Source organism: Cariama cristata, unplaced genomic scaffold (genome assembly GCF_000690535.1).
Source record: "Cariama cristata isolate BGI_N322 unplaced genomic scaffold, ASM69053v1 scaffold908, whole genome shotgun sequence".
In the NCBI taxonomy this organism is placed as follows: Eukaryota; Metazoa; Chordata; class Aves; order Cariamiformes; family Cariamidae; genus Cariama; species Cariama cristata.
Genome location: NW_009630400.1, coordinates 13,746 through 35,217, shown reverse-complemented (window position 1 = coordinate 35,217; position 21,472 = coordinate 13,746). Strand labels below are relative to the sequence as shown.

Sequence of the window (21,472 nt, the reverse complement as noted above, 5' to 3'; positions counted from 1 at the left end):
TCCCACCGCCATGCCTTGGGGCCTGGGGCCACATCCTGTCTGGGTGCTGGGAGGGAAGGGGGAAGAGCCCCCCTGTCCCTTGGCTGTTTCACACCTGCTGGAAGCACACCCTCCCTGGCCGTTTTCCATATTCTCTCACGGTAACAAGAAATTATTTTGGTTTCCCCTTCTTTCCTGTCAGCTGGCTCCAAGGTGGATGTCAGGTGCCCCTGGCAGATTTACCCTCTCCTTCTCTCCCGCACCTCTCTACCACTTCACTCTTCCTATTTTGTTGGCCCCGCTTCTGCCATCCTGTGTGTGACAGCAGACTTGTTTTTGCTGGTAACCCTGTGTGGCAGCATCGACAGAGGGTTAAGGAGGACCCTAAATCCACTTAATAACTAGTGACAGGACAAGAGAGCAGCCACAAGTTGCGCCACGGGAAATTCAGGTTAAACATTAGGAGGCATTTCTTCACAGAAAGGGTCATCAGGCATTGTAATGGGCTGCCCAGGGAGGCGGTGGAGTCACCATCCCTGGAGGTGCTTAAGAAAAGACTGGATGTGGCACTTAGTGCCGTGGTCTAGCTGACATGGGGGTGTTAGGGCAGAGGATGAGATTCGATGATCCCAGAGATCTCTTCCAACCAAATCAATTCTGTAATACTCCTTAGCATCAAATTCAACTGCTGTAGCATAGCTGACTGATGCATACTCAGACTTCTTGTTTTCTTTTTCTCTGATTTCATTTCTCTTTTTTCTTTCTCAGTAGTTAAATCCCAACGGCCAGGTACCACAGTGGAGGCGAAGTCTGGATTGTAAGACCTGCTTATCATGCGAGGCAGCAGTGCCACCACCAAGCAGCCGTCCTGCGTGTCCGTGCTGCCTGGGCGCAGGTGACTTTCCAGCAGCAGCACCGCAAGTCTTGGCCAAGGCGCACTGGCGGCACCCAAAGCCATCCGTTTCTGGCAGTTGGCTGCTCTGCTCTAGCAGCTCCCACCCCAGTGCACTGGCACTCGCACTCAGATGAGAGACCAGCATCGACCTGCTGCACCCACACCAGCCTCTCTCTGCATTGCCCATAGGCGCTCGCTGCACCCCTGCTTTTATATACGTACCTGCCTACACACACAGGGCCAGGACCTTTTGTGTTTCCCCACTGTCAATGCTCTTGAGATCAGAGTCTAGAGTATTGAAATTAAAGATTTTTTCTTGACAACATTCAGCTCCTGGTCATTGAGAGACTTTTCTTGACAGGTAAATGCTGCTCCTCCATGATTCCCTTTCGTTGGTATGAGCTAAATGCCCACCTACTTCCAGCAGCCTGACCCTGTCCTCTGCAGTGCCTGGTACACTCTCTACCCAAAGACATCCATGAACAGTGGAGAAATTTTCTGTTGAAAATAATTGTTTTGTTAGTTTAACTCCAAAATGATGACAGTAAAATCTCATACTATCTTTAATGTTTTGTTTTGTTTTTTTTTTTTTTTTACAGAAAAAGGGCAATATGAAGCAATTACTGGGGAAATATGTTTAAGATTAGAACCATAAAGCTCACGACAAACATCTCTGAGAATCTTCCAAGTTAGTCCAGTGAATACTTTTTGTAAGACTATTAGATTAATATACCTCCAGGAACTACTTTCGCTCTCACTGAGGATGTTTAACAGAAGGAGTAAGAATCAGCACAGCAGTAATTAAATACTTCTGTTTATTTTTTCTTTCATACAGTATTTCCTTCCCCACAGATGAATAAAAAGAATCACTCAGAAGACATTTTTTGAAGAGCCATCAAAATACAGTGCTACTGAATCTGCTGCTTCTTTTGGAAGACAATCTGCTTTAGTATTATTCAGAAACAGCACTGCTGCCTACAGAATAATGAACATTTTTTCCCCAATCTAAATATCCGTAATGGATCCAAGGCACATAACATTGTATCGATTTTATGGAACAGTTTTAACCCAGTACTCAATAGAAATATACTGCATCAAAAGGTATAAGAATTATTATTTGAAAAGAAAGTTTATTAATGATAAGGGCAGATTATGCTATTGCCAGAAGGTGAATTATTCTACTGGTGATGATTAGAGTTTTGATTTCTTCTGAAAGAAGCTGACAATAGCATTTAAACATTCATCCGATAACCACCTCTCCTTCAGGACTTCACACTCTTTACTGTTGACTGCATGGAGCTTCTCCTTTTCCATACTTCTTAACAGTTGCTTTGACACTGCTAAGGACTGGAGGAGAAAGAGAGGAACATTAGGAAGTTATCTTTTCTATACCTTAATTTAACATTTCAGAAAATAGCACAATAAACACACTGGAATTCAAACCGAGTTGTATTAACATTGTACTTTTTAGCTTTTTAGTCAACCTTTTCGCTGCAAGTAATTATTGCATTTAACTACTAAGACTGCTAAAAAGGCAGAGGAGGTTCACAGCGAGTGAAACAGCAGTTCACTAAGTGCTCATAATCAGAGTAAATGGGCATAAGAAGTGAAATCTGTTCAACTGTCTGCAGAGCCAAATGCAACCTATATTACGAGCAGTTGGCACAAGTGTTTCCTCTTGTCCAATGTAACATAATACCACTGTGGCTCAAGTAGCTCTGCAAAACCTAAACTTGTGAGCAGGATGACTAAATTCAGCAAAAAGTAAAGCCACTCAGCATCATCTTGAGCACCCACAGCGCACACAGTACAATCAATATTGTAGAACCAGTGATAAGGCTCTTAAACCTAAGCTATTGCCAAAACAAAAATCTAAGAGAAGGCATCCAAGGCACGCACACAGAGACTGCAGGTGGATTAATTAATTTTTAAGGCTTTTCAGCCATTGAATCTCTGTGTACAGTGCACTGTCTTAGATTCAGCCAGCATAGAAGAGAGGCATCTGTTTCCCAGCAGCAGAGGGACAGGGACAGATCCGTGCTTAAAGGAAAATATATCGTGCCTTGTTATTTCAATTAAGGATGAAGTGAAACCAAGCAACAGGATAGGTTTGGCAGGAAGACTGGGAATGCTACAGGCTTACAAGGTGGAGAAAAATTTAAAATACTGACATTTTTTGGGAGGCTTGCATAAGCTTCTAATCTTGCCCAAACTTCCTTCTGAAAAGTCCTGTCGGGGAAGACTTCAGTCACAAGTCCCTGGGCGCAGGCTTCTGCTGCAGTCAGCTTTTTATTGAAAAGCAAAATCTCACTTGCCTGTATAAAGAAAACTAGAAAGTGTGATTGAACGAGATATAAGACTTGAGTAATCTGACAGGAAAGGTACAAGCTTCCAAGTCACATTTATTTTACTCTCTTGCTTGTTAATGGCTGCCCTCTAAAAAGAACACAGAATCACAGAATGGATGAGGTTGGAAGGGATCTCTAGGTACTGTCTAGATCGAGCCCCAAGCTCGAACTGCAGCAGGCTGCCCAGGACTGTGTCCTGCTGGGTTTTGAGTATCTCCGAGGATGAAGACACTTCCCCAAGGATGAAGATACATCTCAAAGGATGAAGACATCACAGCATCTCTGCACAACCTGTTCCCATGTTTCACCACTCTCACCATAAAACTATTTTTTTACATTCAGATGGAATTTCCTGTGTTTCAATTTGTACTTGTTTCCTCTTGTCCTGTCACTGGGTACCACTGACAAGAATCTGTCTCCATCTTCTTTACACCCTCCCATCAGGTATTTATAAACATTGGTAAGATTCCCCCCAAGCCTTCTCTGCTCCAGGAAAAATAGCCCCAGCTCTCTCAGCCTCCTCTCATACATAATATGCTCCAGTGCCTTCATGATCTTTGTGGTTCTTTGCTGGGCCTGCTCCAGTATGTCCACGTCTCTCTTGTAGCCAGAGCCCAGACCTGAACACAGCGTTTCAGCTGTGGTTTCACCAGTGTTGAGCAGAGGGGAAGAATCACCTCCCTCAGCAGGCTGGCAACGCTCTGTCTAATGCAACCCAGGATACCATTGGCCTTCTTTGCTGCAAGGGTGCGTGGCTGGCTCATGGGCAACTTGCTGTCCACCAAGACGCACAGGTCCTTCTCTGCAAAGCTGCTTTCCAGACAGTAAGTCCCCAGCATGCACCGGTGTGTGGGATTATTTCTTCCCAGGTACAGGACTTTTCCTTTGCTGCAGTCTATGAGATTCTTCAGTTCTCCAGCCTGTCCAGGTCCCTTTGAACGGCAACGCATCTGCTGTATCAACTATTTTGCTCAGTTTTTAATTATCTGCTGAGGGTGGACTCAGTCCCATCATCCAAGCCGTAATGAAGAGGTTAAATAATTATCAGACCCAGTATCAACCCCTGGGCTACACCACTAGTAATTGCCTCCAGCTCCTATTGTTCACCAAAAGTCTACAGGTCTTTTTAAGCAGAGCTCCAAGGTTGTCATCTGAAATCACCTCATCATAAACGTGCTTGTTCTCTTCCTGCAGTGACTCCAAGATTTCTAGAACAGGTACTGGTAGGCTGTATCTCACTGAATAGACTACCCTTGACACTTGGATGTTTACAAAGCACTTGCTCTACTCCTTACAGATTTAAACCCTGCTCAACAAAAATACACTGTATTAACACAGGCAATAGTATCTGATAAGTATTTGAAACTCTCCAGACTTTTTCTGTAGGATATCAAAAGAAGCAGAAAGTGAGTTATGTCATTCTGAGAAAAGAAAATTTAGATTCTGCTGTTTCTCCTTTTTTTCTTTTTCTTTTAATCACTATTATTTAGTTTCCTTATTTCTAGAGTAGACAGAGAAAATGAAGAGTATAAACAGAAGACCAATATGTATTACAACAAAGTAGATAATTTAAAAGATCTGGAAGTAAATACATAAATGGTTTTCTTTGCATTCACAATTGGAGAAACAGTTGAATAAAAGTTTCCCCCAAGGTTGGCAGAAGCCCTGCAACACTTGCTCCCTTGCTTGATAAAGGCAGTCTACCAAGATATTTCTTGCAAGTACTCTTATTTTCTTTTTTTAACCCTTCCTTACATCATTCCCCTCCCATTGCTGGAAGAAAGATACAACTTTTCACTATAAATTGTTTCAAGAAGGCGGAGGAAGCCATGAGAAAGAAAACCTTCACCAGTACCACAGAATGGTTTCAGAAGTGGTGACTACTCTGTTACAGCGCCTGTGCTGACACTGTCATTACATTTCTTGATATTTGGTTCAAAAGATACAAACAGGAACTTTCTCTGAGGACTCGTGCTGCGACTCCACTTGCTCTTACAGTTGGAGAGTACCCACATGCAAAGGTCAGATGATCCCACATACAGTGCAGACATTCTTACCTTGGCTAAGCCCATGATTTTTGGAAACAGGTAAGAGGAACACCCTTCTGGGCTCTGTCCAAGTTGACTAAATGGGCTGTGAAATGTAGCCTGGGGGGAAAAAAAAAAATAATAAAACAAAGCAAACCTTACAACAGAGCACCGGACTAAAGTACTAGGATTTAGTTTTCATTCTAAAGCTTCTACTGTGACAGAGTTCACCAGAAATACATCTGAAGTGTTACCATAATAGGCTTTAAACACCATCCAGTAACACTGCTTCGTCCTCTCAATTCACCCAAGAGCTGTCTTTGTCTGTATAATTCAATTCCCTTATCATAACAACCCCATTCATGAAGTTATTATTTGACTATAGCGTTTAGAGAAACTAATTTGCATGTGCAAAATCTCTACAGAAAGGATGTTCACACACAGCTACCCTAAAAGTTATTAAATACATAGCACAAATAACTTAAGAGGTAAACAGATTTTGCTTTCTGAAGGCACACTAAGTTTATGCTACTCCTGAAAAACTGAAGTCACTGAATCTTCTTTCCTCAAACCTTATGCAAATTTTAAGAGAACCTGTGGCAGAAATGCATCATGGGATCATACAAAACAATACTCTAACTGCAAGTTAGAACTGAACTACAGAATTTTATGTTTTGACAACTCACATCAACTTTAAGCAAGGAAGACAAAATGCTTGCTTTTATTTCCATTTAAAAATATGAACTGACACACAAAGAGTGCAAAAGTTGCTAATGCAGCTTTCACTGTAACAGACAGTAATCATCTCTTCCTGTCCTACAGATGGCCACACAGTAAGACAGATCAATAGACTTCCTAGCAAGAAAGCGACATTTATATCATTGTAAGAAAATATTAGAGAACATCTACCAGGATACAGGCTAGTACCGGTCATGCTTAAGCAAGGGGAGATTAACTATACTAGGGGTACAAAGTGGTACCTCTTGAACCAGAGCAAAACCCAGTGCAGAAGGCAATGTTAACCGATCACCCAAAATGCTGATCTGTTGTCAGACTGGGCTATGCAGTGCCCCGTAAATGTAGCTGGTAACAATCTGCTCTGGGAATATCCAGCTGAGAATAAAACCAGATCCTGGCCATAGCAAAGCTGGTCACTTCTGGAGTAAGTAGGCAATGGCTAAGGCACTCCAACCAAACTACTTGAGAATGTGAAATTACATAGTAATTTGGATAAGAATGACCTTACTGCATGGGAGTTCACAAGCCTGGAAAGGGAAGAACAACCACCTTTGAGAAGGCTTCAATAAACTTGAAGTTAATAGGAAAGTTCTGATGAAGACTAACCCAAATGAAAGGCTAAGTTAGACCCCACAGAAATCCTCAAAGAACTGTTACCAAGGGCACAAGCAAAAGCTGTCCCAGCGCAGGCAGGAAGGTACTAACAGATTGTCTCAGCTAAATCATAACCTCATCACTGACTTTAAATACAAGTACATAGAGAGTGAACACTACATCAGACAGCTAAGTATGAAACTAATATAAGCATGCGGAGACCTAAACACTAGAAATACAAGGCAAAAATATGATGCATTTACCAATGATTATGTATAAAACTAGTAAAAGGAAGTTCAAGTATGAATCTCAAACCATTCAAGAAAGAAGGATAATATTAACAGGACAAAACACTTAATGCCTATTTGGATGAAATTTCAACTAAATCTGTACTAACTTCTGGCTGTAAGGAGATCTTATGCCAAGGGGCAAATGATTAAAATTCAAAAGTCTTAATAAAACAGAGAGGTACGAGTAAGAAGATACTATTTAATACGGACAAGTTAAAGTTTGGCAGGAATAACTTGGTATACAGGATATGATATACGATAGGAACAGCTGTTCAACTGGCAACTTGACAGTAAGGGACCTAGGTGTTATAGCAGATCACAAGCATTTAAATCAAATAACATTGTGGGATGTCAAAACAGAAATACACCCTACAGAATCTGAAGAAGTTCTTTTTCTCTACTTTGCACCAGTAAGACATGAGCTGGAGTGATGTGTCCAGTTTGTACCACTATGCTTAAAGAAACACAGAACAACTAGAAGGAGTCCAGAGGAATGTGACTGCAGGCCACATGAGGAAAAACTGAATGAAATTTAGCTCAAAAAAAAGACTGAGAGAGTTGATGTAAACCTGAGATACATCTAAGTACACTAATTGCTAAGCACACTTACGGCTATTGTAAGGGAGGATGAAAATAGTCTGTTCTTTAAATTCAGGAACAAGAAACAATAGGTTCACCCTGCAGCGAAAAAAAGATCAGATGGGAGGGGAGGAAGAGGGAGAACCCAACAATTTCCTAGTAAAAGAAGCAATCTAGGAACCACAATAGACTGAATAAATCATGCAAATTATACAAGCATATGTCAGGAGTGACAAGGTCCTAACTGATCCTGTAACGGGACAAGCAGAAGGAGCTGGTCCCTTGCAGCTTTTCCTAAGTCTCACAGTGACAAAACCAATCCACCAGGGACTTTGAGGAAAAATCTGACACAGTGCTGAAGCAGAAGTCAAAATACCACCCATCACAGACACTTCTGCAAGCAAAAGCTTGCCTAAAATTAACTAAGGCCTTGGATTAAGTTCTGCATCTGTTTAATAACCTTATACAAATGAACAGCAGAGAACATAAAAAATAAGCCATACAATGGGATTCTGTGCTGTGCCTTAATGTAGGTTCTGGTCCTGTAAGTTACCTTAAAAGGAATCTTAAATTGAATAAATCAAAGCTTTTCCAAAGTTACCTTGGAACACATAATAGATAAAATGCCAGTTACTGCCCTTCCATTCCATAATAATCTTTCACTCCCCTTCCTGCACCTGAAAGGGGCCTTACAACCATCATTTCACATCAGCCACTCTTTACTGTACCCACTGATACAGTAAAAAGTTTCTAAACTGGAGTCAATAACTTGATAATCATAACTACAGCAGGGAAATTCCATGCATGTTAACCACTAGCTGACGCACTCCTGTGCTGGTGATTAATATAGGTGTTCCTCGACATGATATAAAAGCCTTTACACCTATTCATTCTTTTCAGTCAGATTACCCCAAACCAAATAATATTTGCTACAGAAAGAGACTTAAGACTGCCTCGGGATCAGCTTTGTAATGTACTTACCCTGTCAGAAGCATAGACAATGTCACACAATCCAAGGACTGTTACACAGATTCCAATAGCTGGGCCATTTACCACTGCAATTAGTGGCTTAGGAAAATCAATGAAATGATCTACAAACTCTCTAGAGAGAAGGAAAAACAGAATGTAAGAGACACATCCCAGTCCTTTTCATCAAATATAAACAACTTTCAAAACATGTGATTAGATACTGCATAACAAAACCCACGAGCTAGATTCTATGTATTCTATGTATATTTTTGACCCTTTCCCAAACAAATTCTGACAAAGGAAATAAGAACTATATGAAATACCTGCATTTCCTTACCAACTAAGAATCAAATGTATACATGTCAGCACAGCTTTCCTGCAATCAGGTTATGAAAGTGCTGTCCTCTTCCGCTACGGTTACTGAATTCAGCTCACTAACATGACCAGTCTTGTGCCCTGCCTATCCATCTGCCTATACATGCATCCCAACTCCACCCATGGGACATCCATTCCTTTCACAGATCCTGCTCTGCAGTGAAGCCCCAGCAGACACCAACATTGTGATGCTACCACAGCACAGAATTCCCTAGTGCTGTTCTGCACAGGTTTGAGAAACAGTATTTTCTTTAATTTGACAGCTACTTCTCTATCCAAGAAGTGCAAAATACATTCTCAAAAAATAAAATTTTTCGAAAGTGAACAGTGTTGTAGGAACTCCATTTCTCTGGCATTTCTGTGGATCAGTTGTAATGAAGCACTGTGCTTGTGTAATAGTAACAGCATAGCAAATAGTCTTCTCACAACAGCAAGATGAAAGACCATAAAGTGAGACTATGCATTGTGTTGAACACCCTACAAAACACTGCAGGCTGGAACGCTTGCCAGACACCTCTGAATAACATCTTCGCAACAGATTCAGACTGCATCATTATCACCTTGTAAGGGCAACTGTGATCCACAGACAGTCTGCCCAAGTAAAAGTTGCAAAACTGAGAACTTTACTTGCAGTTTGTCTTTAAAATATAAATAAAAAACATTGTTTACTTTTCTGTGTATTTTAGACTTTCCATCAATTGCAAGTGCTTGAGGAAGCAACCCAACTTGCAAGCATCTCTCAGATGTGATCACCACACACAGAAGTAAAAGAGAAGACAAAATCTCCTCAAATAGGGAAGAAACAAACCTGTTGTTTGTCCCCCAAAAAAACATTTCAGCCCCTGCATCAGATGATGACTCTGATTTCCTTAGCCTTAGAAAATGAATTAGTTTGACAGGTAGATTCAGACTCAAATATGGAACCAAGATCTCAAAATCCCTGGGCAATTTTGAGCAAGTTCATCACACCTAGTCTGTATTCAATTCTGTACACCTAGTCTGTCAGTGAAGGTATTTTGGCATGTCCTGCTAGCACAGACACTGTTGGATATTAAAAAATCCACAAACTTTTCATTGCAGCTTACAAACTATACAGTCAAAATCATGTTTTTGTCATTATATCTGCATGTACTTTGGGAACTAAAAAATAAAGTCTTTAGCATCACTGTACTTAAAAAGATTTCTAATATTAATCTCATTTCCTCATTTATTTCATACAATTACCACTACTTCTCCCACATGATCTTTGTGTTTATGCACATGGTGAGTCCTTAGACACAGTCATCTAAATGGATGTATCGTAGCATAACTGGGTCCCTGCTGTCATGTTTTCTAACAACGCCTGGAAATTATATTTTACCCATTACAGTAACTTATGCATATATGAAACCAAGATGTTCTACTTGAGTAATACTGCTCCATCTTCTGCCATCTTCTTCATTTCACCAGACTGGATATTAGTAAAATTATTCAGATCATTTCCACTACTATAGTAGTCTCCATTTCCTGCAGAAAACACATATGAATAAATGCATAATGGTTTCTGAGTAGCTAAGAGAAGAGAAGCTTCCATTTATTACATTTACAAAAGAATTTAATTCTAAGTGCCTAACATTATTAAGTAATTACAGGGACTGTCTCAAAGTACACACACTACATTAAAGGACATCTACAGTTTAAAAAAAGTTTTGACCAACAATTTGCTGAAAAACAATGGGTAAAAAGCCAAAGAATATCAAATTTTAAAGATCTGAGGGAAAAAAATGAATTCTTTTTTCTGTAACAGTGTCAAATGGAAAAATATTTTATTTCTTTCCCTGCATACTTGCTTAGGTTTTTTTTCTGTCAATTCACAATCATTCACACAGTAAGATGTGAGGATTTTTTTTTTAAACAGGAAAATGGAAATGTAAGTTCATGCATCTTCCTTCATCCCCCTTCAAACTGATGAAGGAGTCAAAAGCAGGTAGAATAACCCATTTAAAATGTGGCAGAAGTTCCACATTTTTTACGACCAACTACGGAAACGGTATAGCATTCTAAGGATAAGACTGACAGCACTACATTGAAATCATTGTACTGAAAGATGGATCCTTCAATAAGAAGCAGATAACCTGTTAGTGACTTTGATTTAATTGTTTAAATCATTCTGTGTTCCACTAGGACATTCACAGGATGGGAGGGACCTTTCACTGGTTAGCACATCCATTACTTTATGCTGCAGTGCTCTTACTAACTACATAAAATGGAACAGAAAGGTCTGTGCAGGAATGTTTGCTGTTTACTCCTAGCTATACACGTTAGACATTCCAGTTGTGTGAACTACCCTTCTCATTTTGTAACGGTTGTTGTGCCTAGTCATTGCTACTGAAAGGAAATTCAGCATCCTGGGAATACAAGGTGTTGGTAAAGAAGACAGTGGAGAAGAATATGTACACTATTTCCTCAGAAGTAACAAGTAATCAAGTTTAAGCCCAAATTCACCTTGCCTCCACACTACTTAGCTGCTAGCCAAAGCTCAAGCTTTGGTGAATTTCCTAAACACACATCTATCTGCAATGAGGATGGGCCAGGCAGGCAGCGCCTGCCCTCAGCCTTTCTGTCCCTCCTGCCTGCCCTTGCCACTGTGTTGTTCAGCCAGCATCAGAGACGGTCCAAAGGGTCCTCTAAAGAATCCAAATGACATGTCTCCAGAGCAGCTAGACTTCACAGGTTGCATGAGTTTGGCCTGCCCTTTCACACTGTTGCTGCAGTCATCCAGCTGCACACATCTGGTGACTGGAATGTATACAGCTGGGCCAGGCTGCAGGTTGCCTGGCCAATCCTCTCTTGTTGTAGACACAGAAAAAAAAAATTAACACAAAATATCAGTTTTTTCTGATGATCATAGGTAAACATGCAGTGTTAAACTTGCTACTGGCCATGCCAGTGCAGGATTTGAGGGGCTTGTTTCAACACGATCCAATGTATCACAGAGGTAGAGAAAACTGAGTAAGCCCATGTCAATGAACTTCAAAAGCAGCAATGAAGATGCTGTGGAGCAGATATAACAGCTGCTCAAAAGTAAGAAAGACCTTAGGACTATTCTATGTCTATCTTCTCATCTCAGAAAGCTGTTTTGATGCAACAGCAAGCTTGCTAAAGAATTTGAAACATCACCTTCAAAGAATTTTCCCAAAACACTCTGGAAAATATTTGGTCTATACCAGAGGAAAGAATTTCCTCACTACACAATTCTATCTTAGTCTAAATACAGGTAGATAGCTCATGTCAGTACTGTACTTTGGCATAATATAAAACAAATCTAAGAGAGGTATATGAAGTGTAGTACCAGTAATAACTGCTATGGTAGAATCATCTTTTCCAGCTTCTTCAAGTGCTTTGATAATTTCTCTATACATCTGCATTAAAGGAAAATCAACAAAGTATAAACATGATGCTGCAAAAGATCATAAAAAGGAGATTCATATCGACAACAAGGAACTTGAGAGACAGATTAACTACGGTCCTTTTAGGTATGAAAAAAATCTGCGCCCACAGAAAGTTAAGTACTACATGTGAGGTACTTCTGATTATAAAGACATATGCTTGCAATACTCAAAACTTCCCATGCAAAACTAAAGGACAAAATAAGGTCCTTTGGAAAACAAACATTAACTGGAAACAGCTAATTTTAAGAACTGAGAAGTAGTTTAAGTGGGCAAAACAATATGTTAAAGGATGAGCAGCAGTAGAGTGAAGTCCCTGTTCTGGTATCTTTGCAGCTGTGAAACAGGATGATCTTGATGTTTCCAACAGGATGGACTTCCTCATGAAGATAGCTATGGGAACCAGATGACTATTTAGATATACACATAACAGTGCTGAGCCAAAGTAGGCTGCCCACATGCTTTCGTGTACATAAGGCTACAGTCAAATCTTGTATCCACACAACAGGCTACTCTTCCTGCAGCTTGACATTTTGGTTTAGTGCAGACTGTAATCCTATACTAAGTTTGAAAGAAACCAAAAGACACAGAAAAGCCCAATCCATACAATTTTAGCTGAATGTTTTCATTTTGTACTGGATATTTATTCCTTAGGTTGTCATCAGAGTCAAGATAATAAGCCCTCATAAAAATCAGACCACTACCCTTCAGTGAGTTCTGCTAAAACTGTAGTAATGATTCTTTAAAAACTCAAGTAGCTTACCCAGGAAAGAAAAAATCATTAATCCTCCCAAATTAATTTCTTTACCTTATGGTTGATGGCATTTTTCCTATCAGGTCTGTTAAACATAATCTTTGTGATATTGTTTTTGGTGGTAACTAATATTGTTTCATAGCCATCATGCCTGCCCTCTTCTGGAGAAGCATCTTTCTTCTGGCCAGCAGATTCTGCAGAGACCAGACTTGAAACAAGTTCAGTATATTTCTGTCTGGCATTATCCTGTAATGAAAGAAAGGAAAAGGAAAAAAAAAAAATCACAGAAGATTATCAAAGGCTGAAATGGAAATGAGTTTGTTATGCTATTCATAAAACAGGTACCTGTGCGGGAAAAAAAGGGGGATTCAGGACAAAAGAAAAAAAAAAATCTCAATTAGAAAGCATTCTAACTAGGGTGAGAAGGGAAACATGCTGTATTTAAACACTGCAGATCACACTTAAAGTCATCTGGAAAGCAGCAGCAATGGATCTGCAAAATAAAAGTCTGTAGATGCTGGGATGACGACATTTATTTTGTTGGAAAAGTGCCCCTATCTATGCCTAAGATTATCAGAGAGACCTTTGTCATATTCCCAGCATTTACACGTTTCTATGAATCCTTTGTTTCTGCTTTCCAGTTGGACATTTCTCCAACAAAATAAAAATTTTTATTTTAGAGCACGTGTTACTGAAAATAAGAGTGATGAAATGGGTCTATGGCATTTTAAAATTGCTTGAAGACACTAGTTTTCATTTAGCACAAACATGACATGCAAAAGCCTGAAGAATCCTGCCTCCCTATTTTTACACTAAGCAGCGATTTAAAAGAATCATAAGTTCTTGGTTGTTACAAACTATTTTCTTGAAAGGATACTATACTTTGAACAATTCTGTAATCCATAATCTGTAGCACATGAAATTGTCTATTCCCTCTCCACTATAACTTCAAGAACAGATTCTTCTCCTTTAGTGTTTCTTGGCTATTCCTAAAAGCTGCAGAGCCATCTCAAAAAAAAAACCAACCAAACAAAAAACCCCAAAAGACAACTAAAAAACTCCAAAGCAACACAATAACGCATCATGTTCATGAAATTATGCAGCATGTTTTCCTTTAAAAGAAAAAAATGCAAAAAAACCCCCCTCTGTATAAAGTAATATCTTTGACCGACCTCAGAAACTACTCCTAAACAGCCAGCCTAATGCAGCAGTGTTTGTAAAGCTTATGTTTCCTTCATTTAGTGGTAGCTGAAGAAACTGTGGTAGCTATATGCGATGTCAGACTTACTACAGTCTGCATGAAAATAGAATCCTTATGTATCTTTGCATCTTTACTCTTCCTGCTTGCTTCACTTGAAGTAAAGATTTCTCTAAAGGTTATGAAAGGTATTAAAGATGTCAAGATAAGCTGTGAAAGAATGAGAGGCTCTCAATACACCACTTTTTTCTAGTCTTAGTCAGTGGCATAAGAAACTGACTTTTTAAAATTACAAAGTTATCAATATGCTGGATTCTCAGATTTGTTCTTTGTTTTAAGAACTGAGAAGCTAAATCCATCTTAAAGAGAACAACAGAATAGAACATCAAGTGAAAAACACTATTTTTATTGGAAGTCACCACATATATAACATCTCTTAGGCTGATACAAGCTGGTAGTAATAATGTAGAACGAAGCTTACACAGTAAAAAATCTCCAAACGTTGAAGTAGTGAAATGGCTGTAGAAGACAGTGCAAAACATTTTGGTGTCTGAAGCAGAGTCACTCAGCTAGCATGTAATATGTTCAGACATCAGCCATTCACTTACAGACCAGGCACTTCAAGGTAGAGTAATCTACAAAGTATTTAAGTGAAATTATAGGTATTGTCACCTGAGACAAATTACCAAGAGAATTCCACGCATCCCACTTGGCTTTCTTGACAAAGTCCAGCATACCTGGTTTTGGAGAACTGCAGGGACCTTCAGTAGCCTGAAAAGAGAGTGAAACAAACTTATTTAAACCTTTGATTAAAGTTCAGATGCCTTGGTAGAAAAGATGACGACTGTTAGGAATATTTACCTGATCAGGATACAGAATTCAGCCCTGAAACAGAAGGAATACCTAGTGGGTGGGCAGTATTCAGACAGTTCACATGCCGTAAAGTTTTCTCTGTCTGCTGTTTCCTAATACCGTGCTGGGCTTTCAGAAGCACCTAACCAACATGAGACACTAGGTTCCAAAACATCCATGCATGTTAAGTTCTCCTACCTCAAAAATTGTGGAGGTTTTATACTTAAAAAGAAAGTTAAAGACTTGTAAGCTGTGTGAACAAAGAAACCATTATATAGGATCTATTAAGTTGGATCTTACTTCAAAATTAGCCCTACTATGAGCAAGGGCGTTGGACCAGTTGAACTGCAAGAGTCCGAGCTATCCTGAAGTATTCTGTGATCAGTTTTCCTGAAGAAAAGTACATGATTGGAGAGAAATATTCCAAGTGGGAGGCAGGAAAGAAAGAATACATTTATGAGCTCATTATTATTAATTAGTAAAACTACCTGGAACAGTCAGGTGTCTTTGAGTTTTTATTTAAAGGAGTGATTGATTGCTTTCTTCAACATAACAAGCCACAGCCTGTACTGACCCTGCAAGCAATCTTGATCCACAAATACTTCTCCAAATACCAGTACAAACCCCTCTAAGGACTTGCAGCTATTTCTACAAAGGTCTCCTTCCATGCTGTAGTAAAGAATAACCTTCACTCAGAGTGTGGAGGAATAGTTCCTTGAATTTAAAAAAAAAAAGACTACAACAACTACACCAAAAAAAGACAGAAAGAAAAAAAATACCAGAAATCAACCTTCAAATGTTAACACCATTATCTTATAGGCCCAGCTGACTGACTGTAGATACAACAAATTTAAGAGGAAGCATGTGGCATACTCTTTTTTCCTAGGCATAAGTCATTTTCCAGAGCTGCATCAATATATGCTATATTATATGGAAGGCTTCACACAATGGATGTAATTTGGCTCTATTTCTTTGAATAAAGGTTTCTGTTCAAAGCATGATTTATAAGATAAAAGTGGTTTGGCTTCCCTCAGAATTTAGGCAGAGTTTGAGGGGCTGGTATATCAAGAACAGAATTTGAGCACTTGAAATGAAGAGCTTGTTAAGACACAATACATTTGAACAACCCCTATTTTAAGTAAATATTTTACAGGTCCATCCCCTCAGATTATAAATTCTCTTTACAAAACAAAACAAGTCAAGCCTACCTGCTTAAACAGAGCATAGAGCTTCAACTTAGTTTCATTCCCAGGGTCCTTTTTCAAAAGCTTCAGTTGTTCTTGAGCCTTTTCAAAGTGTTTCTGGCTGACTTGCATGGTAGCTGCAGTCACGTGCAGGTGAATTGCTGGAATGCAAACAGCTTGTGCTCGCCTGTTAGTAAGTGGGGGGAAAAAAAACCCATTACTTGGTTTTTGTGTCAGACTAGAGGAGAAACAAATATGCTGCTTTTTAAGACATTTAAAGTAAACATAAAACATTAAATATTTGTACCCACACTGATCAAAACAACACCAACAAAAAGTAAGATACTAAAAATTACATGAAAGTTGCTTTAGAAGTCTGCTTCAGCTGCAACATAATTAACCTTTGGAGAACATGACGTTATATCTGTCTAGTTTGTAAAGTGTTAGATTTAATGCGGCCAGCTAACAAAGAAACTATGCAGTAATAGATCACATCATCATATATAGACCGTTAAATGGCAGTAGTGGTAAACTAATGTTTTAAGAGACACAGAATAGTTTTATTAATGCTTTAAATCTCGTCCTCCTATACTCGGCACTGGTGAGGCCGCACCTCCAGTACTGTGTCCAGTTTTGGGCCCCTCACCACAAGAAAGACCTTGAGGTGCTGGAGCGAGTCCAGAGAAGGGCAACGACGGTGGTGAAGGGTCTGGAGCACAAGTCTGATGGGGAGCAGCTGAGGGAGCTGGGGGTGTTTAGCCTGGAGAAGGGGAGGCTGAGGGGAGACCTGATCACTCTCTACAATGACCTGAAAGGAGGTCGTAGCCAGGTGGGGGTTGGTCTCTTCTCCCAAGTAACAAGTGATAGGACAAGAGGAAATGGCCTCAAGTTGTGCCCAGGAAGGTTTAGATTGGATATTAGGAAAAATATCTTCACCAAAATGGCTGTCAAGCACTGGAACAGGCTGCCCAGGGAAGTGGTAGAGTCACCACCCCTGGAGGTATTTAAAAGCTGAGCAGATGTGGTGCTTAGGGACATGGTGATTTAGTGGTGGACTTGGCAGTGCTAGGTTTACAGTTGGATTTGATGATCTTAAAGTCTTTTCCAACATAAATGATTCTATGGTTAATAGCTTTATATGTCTATGAATTAAAACGAGTATGCAGCCTGTCTGGTTTTTGTGATCTTTTCAATTTTTTCTGCTTCTATCTAAAACCACTTCAATCTGAAAGCCTGGTTCCCCAATTAGGGCAGCATAAGTGAAGACAAATTTCAAACTGTGCTTTGGAAAAGGACAGGCTGTAAAACACTTGAAAAAAAGAGGTGGTCAAAATATTCTGGGAGAAGAACTTTCCACCAGAAAACAGGTAATTCCATCAAAAAAAACCTGAAAAACTCCAAACTCCATTCCAAAGAACCAAACCTAATCCAACTCTATAATGCTTTGTAAAAGCAGGTTTACTTCAACAGAGTTTGGAATCAAAAGCCACGAAGTCTAATAATTTTGGCTTGTTTCAATAGTGCAATAGCATGTTATCTCAGCTTTCTTTGGTTAAATTGCAATATATGTTAAGTATTTTTACTATTTTTAAAATGTTAGCAGTTTACATATCAATGTTTGTTCTCTATTTTAGTTAAAAAGAACAAAAAAACCCCAAGTTTCCCCATTCTAACTTACAAACACAGCTGTCATGTCAGAACATCATATACGATAGATTTCATAACCAGTCACATTTGAAAAATTAATGATTATCTCAAAAGTAGACTGTAGAACGCTTAATCATTAATCTGTTAACATTTCAGTTACAGAACCATCATTTAAAAATCATACCTAACATGAAAATTCTGTCTTTTTAGACACCTAATGAGAATTTTAGAGAAATTCTACTGCCTACTTCAAAAACATCCTCACTGCTTTCATCTCTTAAATAAAATTTATTTTCCGTTGCAAGCCTAAAAGTTGCAGGCAGGAGTGTGAAGAATGCCAACTGTGTCCAAGCAATTTTATTACTCTTTCATCTCATGCAGATAGAAGGTTTTAGTTGTCTTGTAAAAATGTTTGTAAGATCTATTGGGTTTTTGTCCTATTACAGTCCTTCTGTGTTAATAAAATCTAAGTTCCTGGTATTTTGGGGCTACTGAGTTTGAATGACAGACATGGAAAGAGTATTTTCTGTTATACATGGAAATGCTTTCAAAAAGAAAAAATTCCAGAATCTGCTTCAAAATCTTATGCTAGTAAAAAGAAATCTATCTGAACAATACAAAATGGAATAGGCTATCAAAAAAGGCTGCAGGAACAGCAAGTTTTTTTACTTTAAATTGATCAGCTATAGGCCTTTATTAACAAGCAGTGCACTCAGACAAACACGGGTTAACTATCTGCCAGTTTAACTAACATTCAAACTGATGTGTTCAGAAGACTGTGTCAAGAGTTGAACGAGTTTATCCCTTAACCAACCAGCAGGCTATTTAGCCAACCTGTGAACCTCATCTCCAGAATCAATAAAAGACCTTTGACAGGAAAAAGTGTACCTAAATGGACAGAGATACATGTTTTTTTAATACTGATTTTCTTTGATTAGCCTGTCTCAGAGTCACAGAACATGATGCTTACTTTCAGATCCTATCCCCAAACATGTTTTTAAAGTCACATTTATGGGAAGAAGAAAATGAGACTGCAGGAAGAAGAGTAGTGGTTTCTTTCGGTTTGTTTTTTTTTTTTTTCCCCATCCAATTTTGCTAGCTATCTTTGGAACTACTTGAATGCTGCTGTTCCCAAGATGATCCGTGTATCTGGTACAAATTTTTTTGTCAGTCTAGGCAGCAACTATACTGAAGTGGGTTCAATGTTTAAAAAGGGAGATTTGGGTTTACATCATGTTTGACAATCTGGACTTCACTCCAGCTTGGCTATGGTCAATATTATAAATAGGCTTTAAGACTCTCTTTTATATACAGTTTGATAGTGACCATAAATTAACAAGAGTTGAGGATGGGCAGTTGGGGAGAGGGGAATGGCATAGCAGCCAATCTGAAGGTATGTACACACATATACTCACAGTTAAGGCGTTTTAGCATTTAGTAGGTCACAAGTTCTTGTCCTTATTAAGGACGCAAAGTGGACAAGTTAGAAGAGGATGAGAAAACAACTAGGTGAATAAAAAAAATCTGGCTGGGGAAAAGTGGAATGATCTTTCAGTAAGTCCAGACTCAGAGCAACTTTCCTTTGATGTTTAGTTATACCCAGTTTTAATTCTTAGTTACAAAATGCTTGGGTAAAATAGTTATCTATCCACTTCAAGTACTCCATCTTTCATTCTTCTTTTCCTCCTTACCTACTGATTGGTACTAGGAGGTTGTGCAACTTAAAAGTCTGTAAGTAAAGGTGTAGCTCAGTTCTCTGCAGGGTATCGATGATTCACTCCTTTCTCTCTGCCTTCTGATCTTTAGAGGACATTTACTATATATCAGTGATGATTACCAACTGTCAACATGCTAAGGCTAAGCTCACTGCTACTATTTCTCTATTAAAATAACAAAGGATAAAAATGCAAACATGAAGTTATTTCACACTTTATTCATCTTGGGCAGGACCTCATTCTTCAGAGGGATACACGAATAGGAGGAACAGGCTCCTTGACCCCAAGTAGATCACATAGAGTGAGGAGGAGGTGACTTGTCACCCGTCAGCGCACACAACAGCACTGCTATCCCTGGGACCGCACAGTGAGGCCATGCCACAATCCCAAAGGCAGAGGCGCAGGAGAGGCTGCTGTAGCACGCTACGGGGACAGCCTGCTCGTTCCATCTGCTACTGCCTTGCTGTGACACTGAATCCTTCTTACTCCCTCACTGAGCAAACCAATGCCCCGTTTTAGTGGCCTCACTGAAACCACACAAGTCTTTGCCAAAACCACATAAGGCAGGAAGAGAGCCTGGAACATGACCTACAAACTACTGGTGTCGAACCTGTACTTTTTTCAATCCAAGCAGAAAAAGAAGCCTAGGAAAGGCAATCAAAACCCCCTCTGTATTCCCCCTTCTCATCTACACGCTGCAACAAAGCTAAATGATTTCCTTCAGAAAGCTTCCTCTTTATTGCCCTGCAGCCTGTGCACAATTAGCTGCCACTGTCCCCCTGCTACAAATTACCTTTGCCGTACCAGAATCCATGGAAGAGTGGTGAGGGCCCGGTGACCTCCCCCAGCAGGGTAAAAAGCCAGCTCCCACCAGAGACAGAGAGAAGGAAGACAAGTCACAAACTAGCAGAGCAGCCAGAGTCCACGACAAATGCCTGTGCACTCCTGCAAGACCTTTCACTGCGTACTTCGCAAGATGTATACTCTGAAAAAAGAAATAAATTATGGGCATCACTGCCCGAACCTGAAACGTCCACGCTGACAATAATTTCATATTTATTCCCTTGCCTCGGAGATCTCTTTGTTGACATTCAGTCATTCAGGCTATCTTTCAAGCCCACTGTTTGTCCTATTTGCTCTACCTGTTCACGTAAATGTCTCATCCTGATAAACATTAAACATAAGGCTCTTAATTAAGATTTTAAAAGTCAATTACACTGAAAGTAGTTCCTCACTGTTTACATGATTAGCAAAGACAGAAAAGCCTGTTACAGACAGGGGCTTTTATTACTGTGTAGTTCTGTCGCTTGCATAAGGACTTTCAGAGAGTTAAAAATGCCAACTTTTTGTAAAATGCTGGCTGCTCACTTTCCAACTTTTAAAGCAACTTAGCGGTTTCCCCATTAAGACTAAACAGAAGCCAAAAGATCTCTTTGCACTGGAAACATCAGACATGCTCAGCAAAAGAAAGGGATGGATATACCCGAAATCCATCTTCCATTTACTTAATAAAGGTATTCTTTTAAATGTTAGCAGATCCTGGGGAAATAAAGCACAGACAAAAGCTGTTAAAAATCCTATTAGGATTAAAAGCAGCGGGTGGTGCTAGAAACACGTGGGTTTAAAACTCCCGACAGAACTGGAAAATGCTCATTTCACACTACTGTAACTAGGTTTGGAGAGACAAGGAAGAAAAAGAACAGGAAGCGTTGTCAGACAGAAGCAAGCAGTACGTTACACTGTCACTCGGATGAATCCCCGAACATATGCTCAATAGAAGATGTGGATATCTTTTGTACATTATGTGTAATACTTCAGATAATGCATACGACATCTCTTCTTTGCCACGATCACTATCTCAACGTGCTGTGACCTTTTGCGCTGCTCTTCCCACACATTC

General features: G+C 39.6%; 1 protein-coding gene across 2 annotated transcripts; it reads right to left on the bottom strand.

The window, feature by feature from the left end:
• Positions 1-1,675: 1,675 nt before the first annotated feature.
• On the bottom strand, positions 1,676-21,108 carry ECI2 (enoyl-CoA delta isomerase 2). Of its 2 annotated transcripts, XM_009705488.1 has the most exons (10): positions 21,056-21,108; positions 16,235-16,397; positions 14,847-14,945; positions 13,031-13,222; positions 12,126-12,195; positions 10,198-10,300; positions 8,432-8,552; positions 5,280-5,369; positions 3,046-3,189; positions 1,676-2,221 (listed from the first exon to the last, which is right to left on the bottom strand). In XM_009705488.1, exons 1-10 carry the CDS (start codon positions 21,064-21,066, stop codon positions 2,066-2,068), a joined length of 1,149 nt encoding a protein of 382 aa, XP_009703790.1. In that variant the 5' UTR covers positions 21,067-21,108; the 3' UTR covers positions 1,676-2,065. The 2 variants fall into 2 exon arrangements, with proteins under 2 accessions (XP_009703790.1, XP_009703789.1); XM_009705487.1 differs by lacking the exon at positions 21,056-21,108 and having other exon boundaries at positions 16,235-16,399.
• Between the last annotated feature and the right edge of the window lie 364 nt (positions 21,109-21,472).

Excerpts from the sequence above, each read along its gene's own strand:
- ECI2 (XM_009705488.1), bottom strand. Across the intron at positions 5,370-8,431 it reads TTGTCTATGCTTCTGACAGG|GCTACATTTCACAGCCCATT; the intron begins GTAAGTACATTA and ends TTTTCCCCCCAG. Across the intron at positions 3,190-5,279 it reads AAATCATGGGCTTAGCCAAG|GCAAGTGAGATTTTGCTTTT; the intron begins GTAAGAATGTCT and ends TTCTTTATACAG.